The sequence below is a fragment of the Simochromis diagramma genome, unplaced genomic scaffold (assembly GCF_900408965.1).
Source record: "Simochromis diagramma unplaced genomic scaffold, fSimDia1.1 OVJJ01000274.1, whole genome shotgun sequence".
Classification (NCBI taxonomy): domain Eukaryota; kingdom Metazoa; phylum Chordata; class Actinopteri; order Cichliformes; family Cichlidae; genus Simochromis; species Simochromis diagramma.
In genome coordinates this window covers 139,936-153,544 of record NW_024387386.1, presented here as the reverse complement: position 1 = coordinate 153,544, position 13,609 = coordinate 139,936, and the positions used below count along the sequence as shown (strand labels likewise).

The window sequence follows — 13,609 nt, the reverse complement described above, 5'->3', positions numbered from 1 at the left end:
AAGATGATTGTGAAGAAGGTGAGGGGAAAAACACACCAAACCTTTTTCCACAGTGATGGCTCAGACGCCAGGCAGGAAATGGCTGCCACCATCCAGCAGTTACCCAGACTTCCTTGGTGCAAATCACGAGTGCTGATGCCATCGACAAACAGACGGGGGTCCTTACAAATCTCCTGGAGAGGAAGAGAGATCAGACTTATGACAAGAAATATGGGACGTAGTTAGTCATCACCTGGCAGACTGCAGGATAACAGTAACACTTTAGCAATAGACTGTATATCCACAGTGTGTCTTTGCCCTGTCTTCCTCCTCTCACTCCAACCAGTCACAGCAGACAGCCAACCCTCCCTGAGCCCGGTTCTGCTTGAGATTTCTTCCTGTGAAAAGGGAGTTTTTCTTCCCGCTTGAAGCTAACTTCAAGTGACCACAGTTTCTGGTCGTCACTTTCACATCCTAAGTTTGGACCACAGTTTTTCCACCTTATCAGCAACAGCAGGTTCATTTCTTATTTGTGCATCAAGGAGTCAATGAGCTCCTACCTGCACATTTCTAGGGAAATACAGGGATTGTTCATCACTACGTGACAGCTAATGGGGTGAATGGCATCTGTGTCCACCTGGGATCTGAGATCCTGTGATGATAGCAGGAGGCTTGAACCTAAATCTAGAGCTTAAAGGAAGGTCGGCGTTCATTATTATTGGTGAGTTCATCTCTAAAAGCAGGTTGTTTCATGAAGCAGCTTTAAACGACACAGTTAAGTGGAGCAAGCACTGCCATTAATGACTTCAGCAGCTCGTATCGTCACAGTTTTATGGGGCTTGCGGGCTGATTCAGTCAGGGTGTCAAAGCACTGCTGAGGAGACAGATAATGTGTGTGTAGACCTTCTGCTCTCACTTTGGACAGGGTCAGGTAACTGTAAAAGTGTCGCTGCACTCACACACACGCAGAAAGATACGCTCTGGGTGGCCATAACTTCTTCAGTTGTAACGCTATATAAACCTTCTTTACGACGCTATCATGTTCGTAACAAGCTTCAGCTAAGACCACTGAAATTATGAACTGGATAGTTTTGATAGCAAATGGGAAGTTAGGGTGTGTTTGTGTTTGTGTGCCAGCAGGGTGAAGCAACAGGTGACACCCTATCATCTGTGTTGATACACACTTAAAATACCTGAGTAGTGCATTAGGACCGCAACACCTTTAACCCTTTCTCTCCAGCTCTGAGTCAACAAATTAATCGTCAGCAGGGTTTCACATTAAGAGCACTAAAAGCCTGGCTTTGAATGAACTCCTTGAACTAATGACCCCGATGGGAAATACCCGGGGCTTTCTGATCCTTTCACATGTTTCACTGTTTGGATTAAACCGATTTTCCTCAGCACAGCACAGTGAGGATCAGTGTCCTGAAAATTAAGACACGTCAGACGGGTATAAAACTCTGTAATCATAAAGTTACTGGACCATCAAATTTCTGATAAATATCCACACCAAACAACAATCCCTTCAACCTCGATTCACCTTAACATTTCACTGGTTTAATTCAAGTGTATTACCACACCCTTAGCTCTCTGTGGCCACATTAAAAACCTATACTTAGACAGCTGTACCCATCACAACAGTGTGCTAAAAACACCCATGCTATTTACATCGGCTTGTGCTTTTTCTATACTCAACTGTACACACCCACAATCCCACTAACACAGCGGTCCGTCATCAACTTGCTCCCTGAGGGCTAAGGTTTCACCAGCTGACATGACGCCTGTCCTTTAAGAGAAAGTGCTTTAATTAACCCAATCTGCTGAAATGCAACATGTGGAGGCAGCAACTCGGTTTAGATGTGGGAGGAGTGGAGATGTATTTCAAGTTAAAAAACAAAAGAATTTCAATTTTACACTCCACGTCTAACTCACCCTCGGCCTCTTCCAGGTCAGACCCGGTGGAGGCTGTCTCTTGTAAAAGAGGGACTGGTCTGTGGCGGGGAATAGAGGATCCTTGAAGAGCGCTCCTCGACGGAGGCAGGCCCGCCGCAGCTTGTGAAAACTCTGGCCCTGGAAGTCATACACTCGTTCTGGCATCCTGGTTGGGCCTCAGAGGCCTTAAAGGAAGGTGGAAAGCAGATGAGAAAGGGGAGAGAGGGTCAGAGAACATACTGTAAGGAACTGGAGCTATGCACTGCTAAAGTAGTGTGGTGATACGCTCGCAGCATGCTCACTGGAGAATCATATGGTTGTTGGGGTTTACTCTGTTTCCTTTGTATTATTGTAGGATTTTTACAATATAAAGTACCTTGAGGCAACTGATGCTGTGATTTGGTGCTTTATAAACAAAATTTTATTGAATTGATGATCAAAATGTTTTTTGGTAAATGTGAGACAAGCAGTTCTTTAGATGCTGTTCTGGGTTCTTTTGTGAGCTAGATGAGTTGTTAATGCCTTCTTCTGTTAATTTTGGCAGGCCGGCCCCTCCTGGGAAGGTTCACACTGTTCCAAGTTTTCTTCCTTTTTGGATGATGGCTCTCACCGTGGGTCACCGGAGACTCAAAGCCTTAGAAATGGCTTTGTAATACCTTCCAGACTGATAGATGCCAATGACTTTGCTGTTTCAATGACAGTTGAGATCTTTCACACTACTTCACTTAATATTATTATTTGTTTTGCCCAACTAAACATTACAAATAGTATCACATCACACTGACCGGCTGCAACCTGCCTAGAGACTTTTCTGTGCAGTCCCATTAAGGTGAACCCCACAGTTCATATAATTCCCACTTAACCAAAATGTCAAAGTAAAATTGCAAACACTGTCATCGTTTAACTTATTGATAAAAGTTCATTGAAATTCACAAAGTGTATTAATTTAAAATGTACATAAAACCACCTAATGGAGCATGTTTTAAGTTTTTGTTGAAAGCCCTGATGATGCAAGTATAACATCCAAGTACTGAGTAAGCACACAGTAACTACTGTGTAAGTATTAATATGCAGGCTACATAACATTGAACTAATTGAACTGAATCTAAAGGGGTATGTAGCTCATGGCAGAGGTAGCTGGGGGTGTTCTGTGGGGTCAGTGTGTATTTTGGGGCCACAGGGTGAGGACAGCAGTAAAGTAACGGCACTGTTTTAGTCATCAGTGATATGAACTCAGGCAGGAGTCAGCAGTATGAGCATAGTTGATCTTTAACTGTTTGTGTAGCAGAATGATTCAGTGCCAGAGAGAGTGTGCCAGGAGGTCAGTGTTATCACTTTTTGGTGAAGTCTATTTTATGGCTTTTTTTCTCATACGATCTTTTCACAGACGTACCAAATGAGAAGGAAAATCTATAAACACACATTTTTACGACATCAAGCTGCAGGAATTGATGAATGTCTTTTCCTTGATGCTTTTGGATTAGATGCTGATATTGGTGACGTTGCCTTCTCTCACCAATAGACTGAGTACTTTTAGTAACATTTCTATGAATTTATCTGCAGGTGCTACATGTTTGCTTTGTTGTTGTGCAGTACTTTGACTCTTTAAACAGATGGTTGTTATTTTGGATGAGCCTGATCTGAGTCTATTTTTGTTATACTGAAAACCAAATTCACTACGAGGAATAATTAATTTTATTATAGTGAATGAAATCTTTGTCTTGCTGTGTGTTTATTTGTTTCACTGATTGTGAACTCCAACCCTATCTGGCACAAAAATACATCTTATGCCAATGAATGTTTTTATATTTTTCCGATATTAACGTGTCATTACGTTGCCTGGCAACCACCTAGTAATCGACTAAAATGACCCTTTTTCATTTATGCAACACTTTATAAAAAGTATCCTAACACACACAAAACAAATCATCAATTGATCCCAGTGAGCATCAAATCAAAGTTCTTGTATTTGAATAATTAATCATTCAGGAATGATTAATAAACTGAAAAGGGTTCAAAGCCAGATTTGTAGTAACTTTTGCAATCCATTTTTAATTTCAAATTTTTCATATAGTTTAAAACAATCTTAGGTTAATAAAAATCATAGTTGCTGATCAGATCCTCTGTTTATAGTGTTTTATGTATAAGCTCACTTTAGGTAATCAACTAAGATAATAACGAGATATCACTAGTCATTCAACACAAAGTATTTAAGATAAATTTACAAACGTATATAATTTTCTCTTTCCTTAAAAATTCCCAATAAAAACTCCAACTTTAGGGTCTGCTAGTTTTTTGGACTTCATGAGACTTTAATTGCTTAATAAATGATTTTTCCTACAATAGTTTGCTTGGTTGGTGCGTTAGTTTGGCAGATCACCTGCTCCAGTACTCACTTTTTAGTGTTCATAGTGCATCGACTTTAAGTTTTATTAAATTACAATTCTTAATATTGTCATTTAGTAAATTTGAAAAGTAGACCTACATTGTTGCCTTGGCTCTATAAACATATATTTTACCTTCAAGTCTGGAAGTTTATCCACTTGCTTCCTAAGATGGACCTTTGTGCTGAGCCCCGTCAGTGGATTCCCTTAGTCATTTAGTCATCCTCATTTTTTGAGGATAATTAAAAAAACCCAAAAACAACAACAAAAACAGCCAACATGTGTCCACTTTTTCCTCTTCCTTATCCCAGAGTCAGCAGCAGTTAATGTTGTCCCTTCCTCTGAATGTGTCAGGAGTGTTTGCTACATCTCCACCAGGTAATTAACTCGGTGTCATATTTGTGCCATTGGACCTGGATGAAAAAAAATTGAACGTGAAACACAACTCCTCACACCATGACTGTGTGTGCAGTTTTTAGAGCTGATGCATGAGCGTATGTGTGTGTGTGTGTGTAACTTTATCTCCCTTCACTCAGACAATAGACAGACAGCCGCCACACCAGGTGTAATAACACAATTAGAGACTTGGAAATCCTCACACAGTTACTGCAGTGACTCAAGGTTCAGACATTCAAGACGAACAGTTTATCCTCTGACATCATCTGAAGAACATCAACAAATGTGTTTCCTAAGGTTGTGTGTTTGTATATCTGCGCTCATATCACTTACTGCTGCCTCAGCTTTTCTGTTTGGTGACTGTGCACATTCTGTCCTCTTCTCCTCGAGTCTCATATCTTCTCTTTTCTCTTCTCACTTGAACATGGCCTGTGACTCCCTCGCTTCTCTTTTTCTGTCTTATCTGTGTAGTCTCTTCTCCTCTTTCTTCTCCTCTCTATCTTCTCCCTCACAGTCTGCTGGAGTATCTGTTGATCTGTTGCTGTCGAGTGTGCTGCTCCTGACACCTGAGAAACCAAGAGACTAGCGCTCCTATGTTAACTACTTCACTGCTGAACACCAGGCCAATAATCCCCCATTCATATACAATAATAACACCCTGCAGCAGCAGCAGCAGCTTTTTAAGGAACACATTGAGGAGCAGAGTGAAAACTGACAAGCTACTGATATATTAAAAAACAAAAAACAAAGAACAGATTGTGCTTAAATTATTCTTCTGTATAGTCTGACCATCTGTGTAATTGTCTATCTAGATTTCATATTGTGTACACTACTGTACACAATATGAAATACTGCATCCACTTGTTAAACTCTATATTTTTAGAAATACACTTGCTGATGATGTATAACATCCATGCGACCTGGCAACATACTGAAACTTCAGTAGTTTCATTCAATTGTTTTGACTTAAAAAATTCTTTATGTCACATAAAAACATAAATTCATTTTCACATATTTCACTTTTTGGATATGATTGTTAATCATGTGTCTACATGGTTATGATCATTTTATTTAAATAATATGTTTAGAGACAATATGCATAATCCTTTTATTTCATGTTAATATATCTATGTGCATTATATTGTAAATATTTCTGCCATTTCTATATACAGTTACTGTCCACTTTATTAGCCACATGTTGCTGGAAGTGGTTTGGAACCCGTTTTTCCTTCAGAGCCACCACTTTTCTGTTTTTAGGAGTGAGGCCCATTTTAAAAAAATACTAATAAATACACTAATGTTAAAAAATAAATACATTAAATTAAAGTTATTAAAAGAATAATAAGTGACGTTGATTCTAAGAGCTTATACATTTATTAGTAAAGAACTGAACTCAAAACTGAGCTCTTTAACGTTTGTGGATAGACTATCTTCCCTGACATCGCAGCATCATGCATCGACTAGTTACGTCTGTTATGACGCACTACGCACGCGCAGTTTAAATTCGCCGTCAAATACGCCGATGTGGCTCCTGTGCCTTTAAACTCGTGGTAGTTCGACTTTTCCCGCAGGTTTTAAAGCGAACCGTTGCAATGAAATTTGCCGTTGTGTCTTTGTTTTGGCTCTGCGGCTTTATTTCGGCGGAAGAAAACGAGAGGCTGCCGAATAAATGCGAAGGTAGGAGCAGAAACTAGCACCAGCAGCTATTCTTGGACCTGCCCACAGTTACCAAACTTCTTGTTAACGTGTGACTTCTGATCTCGGTCAGTGTGTAAGTTTCTGACAGTCGAGCTGCAGGACGCTCTGGAGAAAACCGCTCGCTCCCGTGAAGTCTTGGAGGTCGGAGAAGTGTTGGGCACCGGCAAAAGAAGGAAAAAGATCAAATACAACACCTCGTAGGTATCTCTGAATGAGGACATGCAACTTATTTGAAGCTTTTTTTATGGGATTTCTTTGTGGCATGTTTGAGCTGTACTGCAGGCTGTGACCTGTGTCTGACTGTGAGACCAGTAGTTAACCCCGTGTGTTTGAATGCAGGGAAACTCGGCTGACTGAGGCTGTAGACAACATATGCGAGCGCATCCTGGAGTATAATGTTCATGCAGAGAGGCCTGGCAGCCTGAGATATGCTAAGGTAATCTAACAGTTTTTTTTAATACTTGTGCATTAAAAAGTTGGTCACGTGGTCCATATTGCTTCAGTTTGTGTGTCAGACTGACATTTAGCTCGTTTGTGTGTCTGCAGGGCTCCAGTCAGACCATGACGACCCTGAAGAATCTGGTACACAAAGGGGTTCAAGTGGACTTGGGGATGCCGTACGAGCTGTGGGACGAGCCCTCTGTGGAGGTGACAGACATGAAAAAACAGGTAGGTGTGTGTGTGTGTGTGTGTGTGTGTGTGTGTGTGTGTGTTTTTAAATGCACGTTTTGCTCCACATTTTGTAAAGTGCATAAGTTATTTGATGACACTATATGTAATCATTTCGTCATATTACACTATATTGTGGTGGGCATTATGCAGGTGCTGCTATGGAAACCAAGAGGAAATGTGTTTAATGTAGTGTACACTTAAATTAATTGATATTAATTACTTGGTGTGTGTTAGTGTGAGACGATGCTGGAGCAGTATGAGGATGTGGTGGAGAACTGGTACTTCCATCATCAGGACCAGAGGCTGGAGAATTTCCTCTGTGAGAACCACGTCCTCGAGACATCAGAGCAAGGTGGGAGATGCATGGTGCCAAAACAAGTTACTGGTTGGCAGATGATATTTATATTTTAAGTCGCACTTTGTTGAGAATGTAAACACCCTGCCAAAATGATTACATTCATATACCAGGAAAAGCAACAGAGAAAATAAGAACTTCTCATTTCCTCTGTTTTGTAAATTGAATCGAGCCCAGGGTTAATTCAAACAGGCCCTGAAGTCAAATCACAAAATTTATACAATACAACATTTTTAAAGTGTGTATGTGAGCAAAAGAGAGGATGTCAGATTCTAGGATAAACTGGAACTGTGGTGTGAGTACATGCAAAGAGCCAATTCTGTTTTCATTTGGTTACCTGCAAGCCACTTTGCAAACCACCTGCACCCAAACTCATCTTTGATGCTGTGTCTCACTGAATTATTGCTAATCCTGTTATCACTGATGTCTGCCCTTTTCTGTAAGGGAGTCCTACTGCTGCTCGCCCTGCGGTTTGGCCATTTGTTAGTGTTTGTGTCCATTTGTAGATATTTGGCTACAAAGAGTGAGAGATTTACTCAGACATGCTTGCACAAAGTCCTCCAACTGTAAGCATGGATGATGCTTTGCATTTATTATTTTTATTTATTTATTTTTAACCACAGCTATCAGGAGAATGTTTATGTTTGCATGTAAAGTGACTGAAATGTGAACTGAAACCACACAGCCCTTTGTTTTCTTTCTCTCCTTCCCTCAGAATGTCTAAAGGAGGTGTGGAAAGGAGACATGGGGGACAAAGAAGGAGCTGAGGAGGAGACAAGTGTGGAGGAGGAGGTAGAAGAGGGAAAGATTCATGATGCCGGGGAGCTTTGAAGAAGACGAGGGGAACAAAGAAGACAACACTACACCTCAGTTACAGGTTTTTCTAACTGCAAACTGGTGGACAGAAGCTGAAATCGTTTGAGAGGGTTTCAAATATTCAGTAAAAGTTACACTTAGATATATAGCTTTACGATGAACACGTGCAACATGACACTTTATAGGATTTAACCCTAAACGTCTTCCATTATTTTGTATGTGTGGCCTTTCTAAACTGTTACAGCGCTCCCTGTGAGGTTTTAAATCTTTATCTTTAATATTTGAATGTTAGATCATCATGTGACTTCTCCCTTTGCCACAGTCATGGTATATATCAGTATTGTTGTATCCCTAATTGCAGACTTGAAGTGCAGTATGTACAGTTTTTTTTTTCATGTTTAATAAAATACTACTTTTACAGTGCCTCTGTACAAAAGTCACTCATGAAATACACATCTTTGTTTATTTCATCTCGTTTCTGTATGATCTGACTAGATAACTGTTAAGTTTTTTTTTTTTTTTGTTTTTTTTTTTTTTTTTTAAACAGTGAGAAAGGTTATTTAAAGAGAAGAAAAATCTCCTGTTGAAAATTCACCGTGGCAGCACGGTGGTTAGCACTGTTGCCGCACAGCAAGAAGGTCCTGAGTTCAATTCCACCATCAGGCCGGGGTCTTTCTGTGTGGAGTTTGCATGTTCTCCCCGTGTTTGTGTGGGTTCTCTCCGGGTACTCCGGCTTCCTCCCACTGTCCAAAGACATGCACTTAGTAGGGATAGGTTAATTGGTTAATCCAAATTGCCCATAGGTGTGAATGTGAGTGCAAATGGTTGTCTGTCTCTGTGTGTTGGCCCTGCGACAGACTGGCGACCTGTCCAGGGTGTACCCCGCCTCTTGCCCTATGACAGCTGGGATAGGCTCCAGCAACCCTGAAAAGGATAAGCGGACGCGAATGGATGGATGGATGGATGGATGAAAATTCACCTGTTTTGGGGGGGGGGGGAAGAGAGAAAACAAGCAAAAAAGAGCAGCATAATAAACACAACACCATCGCATTAAAGTTGACATTAATGCGATAACATTGAATGTTGTTGTGCAGCACTCAGGACCGACAGCGCACAATGTTCTTTGAGGTAGCAACCAAGAAAGGTGTGGTTTGTCTATGAATAGGGAACACTTGTGTGTACACCTGTGTGGATGAGCGCACTTTAATTAAAAGGTTTCTCCATGTAACGATCTGCAAGACGGTGTAGGGAGCCATAGCCCTGTCCTCCAGGGCATGAAGCATGCATGGAGAAGATCCAGGACCCAGACATCCAAAGGCCCCAGAGTGCGAGGGGCATCCGTGCCACCCTCCTGGGAAGAGCTGAGGAGAGCCCCAGAGCAGGGGTCACCCAGCAGCCTCAGAGCAGAAGCCAGAGGGGGCTGGAAGAGTGAACCGAGCCGAGGGCCCCCCACCCCATAGAAGAGGCCAGACTGAGCTACGGCCGCCAGGCCCCACCAAGCAGCCACCGGGAGTGAGCCAGAACATACCTGCGCGCCCAGCCCCGGACACCAAGAACCAACAACGCCTGAGGGCATCAGCCACCAGCTGGGAGTGTGGTGAGGGGAGATAGGCCTCCATATTTTGGAGGGCCTGAGATGTTCCCAAAGAGGTGGAGTCTAAGACCCGACCTGACATATATATACACAGATGTGCATTTCCACCCTCATGCGCGCATATAAAAATACTCAGCACTCAGTCCAACTTGAAGACAGACACAAATGGACACTGAACACACAATCATACTCCCCAAACATACTTTACACCCCAGGTTCAGGTTCCCTCGTCCCCAGAGGGGGAAACCGCACCTAGACCCAGGAGATATAACTGTTAAGTGTTACACTTATCAAAGCTGCCCTCTCTTCCTCACACAGCTGGCAGGCAAACAGGCCAAACTCCCACTTTGGAGATCCGGTTGAAGTTATAACTGCAGATAAATGAAACAAGATCCAGGTCTCTGTGGTGAAATGTTATGAGGACAGCATTAAGATTCTAATAAAAACTGCTTTCTTGCACACTGGCTCACCTGCAGGATCACTACACTGCCAAGGTGTCTGAGAATGGAGACTACCACAATTTCTGCTGACTGTGTGAGAACAGTTGTGGTTCACACAAAGCTGCGCTGTTGTCCAACTTCAGCTCTTGAGGGCTCAACAAAACCTCACAAAGCCTGAATGTAGCTGCTTAATGCTGCCACCTAGTGGGTTCTCTTGATAGTGCTGAGAGTGTTGTGCTTTTTATCAACTTGCTCCCGCCTCACCTGGTGGCACTGTTCACACTGTTTCTGTCCAGTGTGAACAGAAATGATAATTTACACAAACATAAAAGTCTTAAGAGCTTTTATTGTGTCGCTGATCCATTAAAAACTGACGATATAACCCAAATTCCAAAAACTGGACTGATGAGTAAAATGTCCATTTGACACCATGGCATTAAAAACAGGTATGATTCTGTCATGGACTCAGAAATGCTTATAGAAATCATTGTGTGTGAACATAGTTGACAGCATCATCCACAAAGGCAGGTTAAAGCGCTATAATGCAAAGAATAAGCCATAAGTGAACACAATCCAGAAATATGTCTGTGAAGATTCTCAGTCACCCAGGTCATCGTAGTCTAAGGAGCTTGGAAAGAAAAGCGTCTGGACTAGTTTAAGTTGCTTGAAGACGTTTCACCTCTCATCCGAGAAGCTTCTTCAGTTCTAAGGTCAAATGGTGGAGAGTCCCAGATTTAAACCCAGTGGGAGTTCTGATTCTACAGAGAGCACAAAATCAGCTTCTAAGTGAAAGGATAAGAGGATAAGATAATAGCCACTTCACAAGTGCATGGCACAACACAGAAGAGCCACCTCCACAGGACAAGACTCAGCTGTCCATCTGCATCTTAAGGATAAAGGTCACTCTTTCGAGGATGCCAATGTTCACATTTTGGACAGAGAGGACAGATGGTTTGAAAGAGGAGTGAAAGAAGCCATCTATGTCCACTGTGAGCGACCATCTTTGAACACAGGCGGGGGTTTACGACACCAACTCTCTGCCATCTATAATTCAGTTTTGAGATCCCTTCCCAGACGCCTTAACACCCACTCACATCCTGGGCCATCTGATCTCAGGAATTCGCATGATAAGGTGGGGCCAGGTTTCACAATGAACTCACCCGAAACTCTGGCTGATTGGGACCCACACCCAGTTTCACACCTTGGCTCAGGCGATTAGAGGATCATCAGGGGGTCCTTTTGTCCCTCTGTGGGGGGATATTCCCACTAGGTTTATATCTGGGACTCTCCACCATTTGACCTTAGAACTGAAGAAGCTTCTCGGATGAGAGGTGAAACATCTTCAAGTAACTTAAACAAGTCCAGACGCTTTTCTTTCCAAGCTCCTTAGACAATCCAGAAACAGTGCTGTGTTTTCTGGGTCAAAGCTCATTTAAAACGCACTGAGTCAAAATGGAAAACTGTTCTGTGGTCAGAAGAATCAAGATTTTAAATTATTTTTGGAAAACACAAACACCACGGCCTGGAATAAAAAGGAGCTTGTCATCAGCACTCAAAAACCTTAATCTCTGATGGTATAAAGGTGCGGTTCATTTGTGCTTATAGAGATGGCAGCTAGCACATCTGGAAAATCACCATCAATGCTGAAAAATATATACACCTTTCCGTGCAACATGTGCTCCCACCCAGATGTCATTTGTCAGGGAAGGCTTTGCATATTTCAGCCAGACATTGATAAACTGCATAGCGTGTCTATCACAACAGCATGGCTTCATAGTAGCAGAGTGCAGGTGTTGAACTGGCCTGCCTCCAGTCCAGACCTTTCACCAACTGAAAACATTTGGAGCATCAAGACAAGAAAAATATGACTTCTCTGAGCTAAAACAAAATCATTTTTCAATGTAAACAGTTAGACTGGAAGAGAAGTCTTAAACACAAAATGTTTTTGTGTCTAGCTATTTTGTTACATTCTCTGAATGAAACAAAAAGCTGAACAGATCTGAAAGTAAAAGAGGTCCAGATGAATAATGGCAAGGTGTACCTAATAAAGTGGCTGGTGAATGTACATCGGAGCATTAGCACAAAAATAAACAAATGTAGGAGCGCATTGAAATATCTGTTTATAACATTTTATGAATATTCCCTTTATTCCTTCTTATTTATTTGTTTGTAATTTTGGCATGCTGGGTCCTCCATAAAGAACGACTTTTGACCTTTATTACTTGATATAACTGTTCCTTAAATTCTGATTTGAAATCCGAGCTATAAATAAAACAATGCAATAGAAACAGATTTTCTCTTCATGTAGACATTCAAGGAAACATGTTTTTGTTCTAAAAGTTGAAAGCTGATTAAATCTGCAGCTCATCCCTCATCAGATGATTGGAACAGTGAGCGACAGACATCTGTTTACTTCTTGGCTGAAGCAGTCAACATTGAGGCCTCTGTAGATCATCATCCTCTTCCTCTCAGAGCTGTACGCGAGCAGCTGTGTGGCCACTCTGACCCTGATGTGAATTCTTACCCCAGATATCCCACCATAGACCACCAGGGGTGAGTCTTTAATGTCCACAGTAGTTCCTCCACTTAATTCTCACAAATGAAAGCAACTTCCTTTGAACACATTGCTTTCCAGTTCCTGCATCCCATTATTCCAAAATGCTAATAAAAGCTGAGGGCAGAAGGTAAATCTGATAAAGGTTTTGTCTGTTCTTTGCAGATGTTTCACAGACTCCCAGCTGAGCAGCTCCAGATCTTGTTTCCTGCCCCAAGTTCAGAACAAACTCTTCCAGATTCAGCTTGTACCTTTCCTTTTCCATCAGGACCCCAGGAGCACTGTTAGCACTGAAATACCCAACTTTTGAATGCCTACAAGGAGGAAACATATCCCCCAGCATGGGTTCTATAGGTATCACGTGTTATCTGGAAGCTGGGCCCAGTTCAAGAAGGATCCCAATGAAAAAAGTCCCTTTCTTACAAAAAAAAAAAAAAAAGAAGAAGAAGGAAAGAAAGTTAAAGGTCAGTGTTTCCAAGTTCAAATTAAACCACTGAAAAATGCCTGATGCAAACATTTTTTTTTCAAATGGAGATCAGAGGATGGCGACGATCAACTCTATGAGTTGTCCCAGCACTGACAACACGATGTAGACAGCTACTGCCAAGTCCAGCCACGAGATGGCGCTGAGGAGCAACACAGCCCAGACAAACCGCTGCTTCTGCTGTGATTTGGACAGAATTTTAAAAGCAGACAGCTTGTAAGTCACAGGATCAGCAGAAGATTCACTCGGATGTTTTGTTCTTGCAGAGATAACCACTTAGGGACCAATCGTTTTTCTTCCAGAGA

At 41.8% G+C, this 13,609-nt stretch overlaps 1 protein-coding gene and 1 pseudogene across 1 annotated transcript; one reads left to right on the top strand and one right to left on the bottom strand.

The window, feature by feature from the left end:
• The window catches only part of LOC120720175, a 29,347-nt pseudogene extending 23,173 nt beyond the window's left edge, over positions 1-6,174 (bottom strand).
• A 17-nt stretch (positions 6,175-6,191) lies between these two features.
• cnpy4 (canopy FGF signaling regulator 4) lies at positions 6,192-8,655 on the top strand. The gene is made up of 6 exons (XM_040009811.1): positions 6,192-6,368; positions 6,460-6,586; positions 6,729-6,825; positions 6,936-7,058; positions 7,296-7,413; positions 8,132-8,655. The coding sequence occupies exons 1-6, from the start codon at positions 6,284-6,286 to the stop codon at positions 8,245-8,247; spliced, it is 666 nt and encodes a 221-aa protein (XP_039865745.1). The 5' UTR covers positions 6,192-6,283; the 3' UTR covers positions 8,248-8,655.
• Positions 8,656-13,609: the final 4,954 nt, after the last annotated feature.

What these genes read in the sequence shown, in the direction of transcription:
- cnpy4 (XM_040009811.1), top strand. Translation starts at nt 6,284, where the DNA reads ATGAAATTTGCCGTTGTGTCTTTGTTTTGGCTCTGCGGCTTTATTTCG. An exon ending in GCTGCCGAATAAATGCGAAG is followed by an intron (nt 6,369 to 6,459) that starts GTAGGAGCAGAA and finishes GATCTCGGTCAG; the next exon opens with TGTGTAAGTTTCTGACAGTC. An exon ending in AAGATCAAATACAACACCTC is followed by an intron (nt 6,587 to 6,728) that starts GTAGGTATCTCT and finishes GTTTGAATGCAG; the next exon opens with GGAAACTCGGCTGACTGAGG.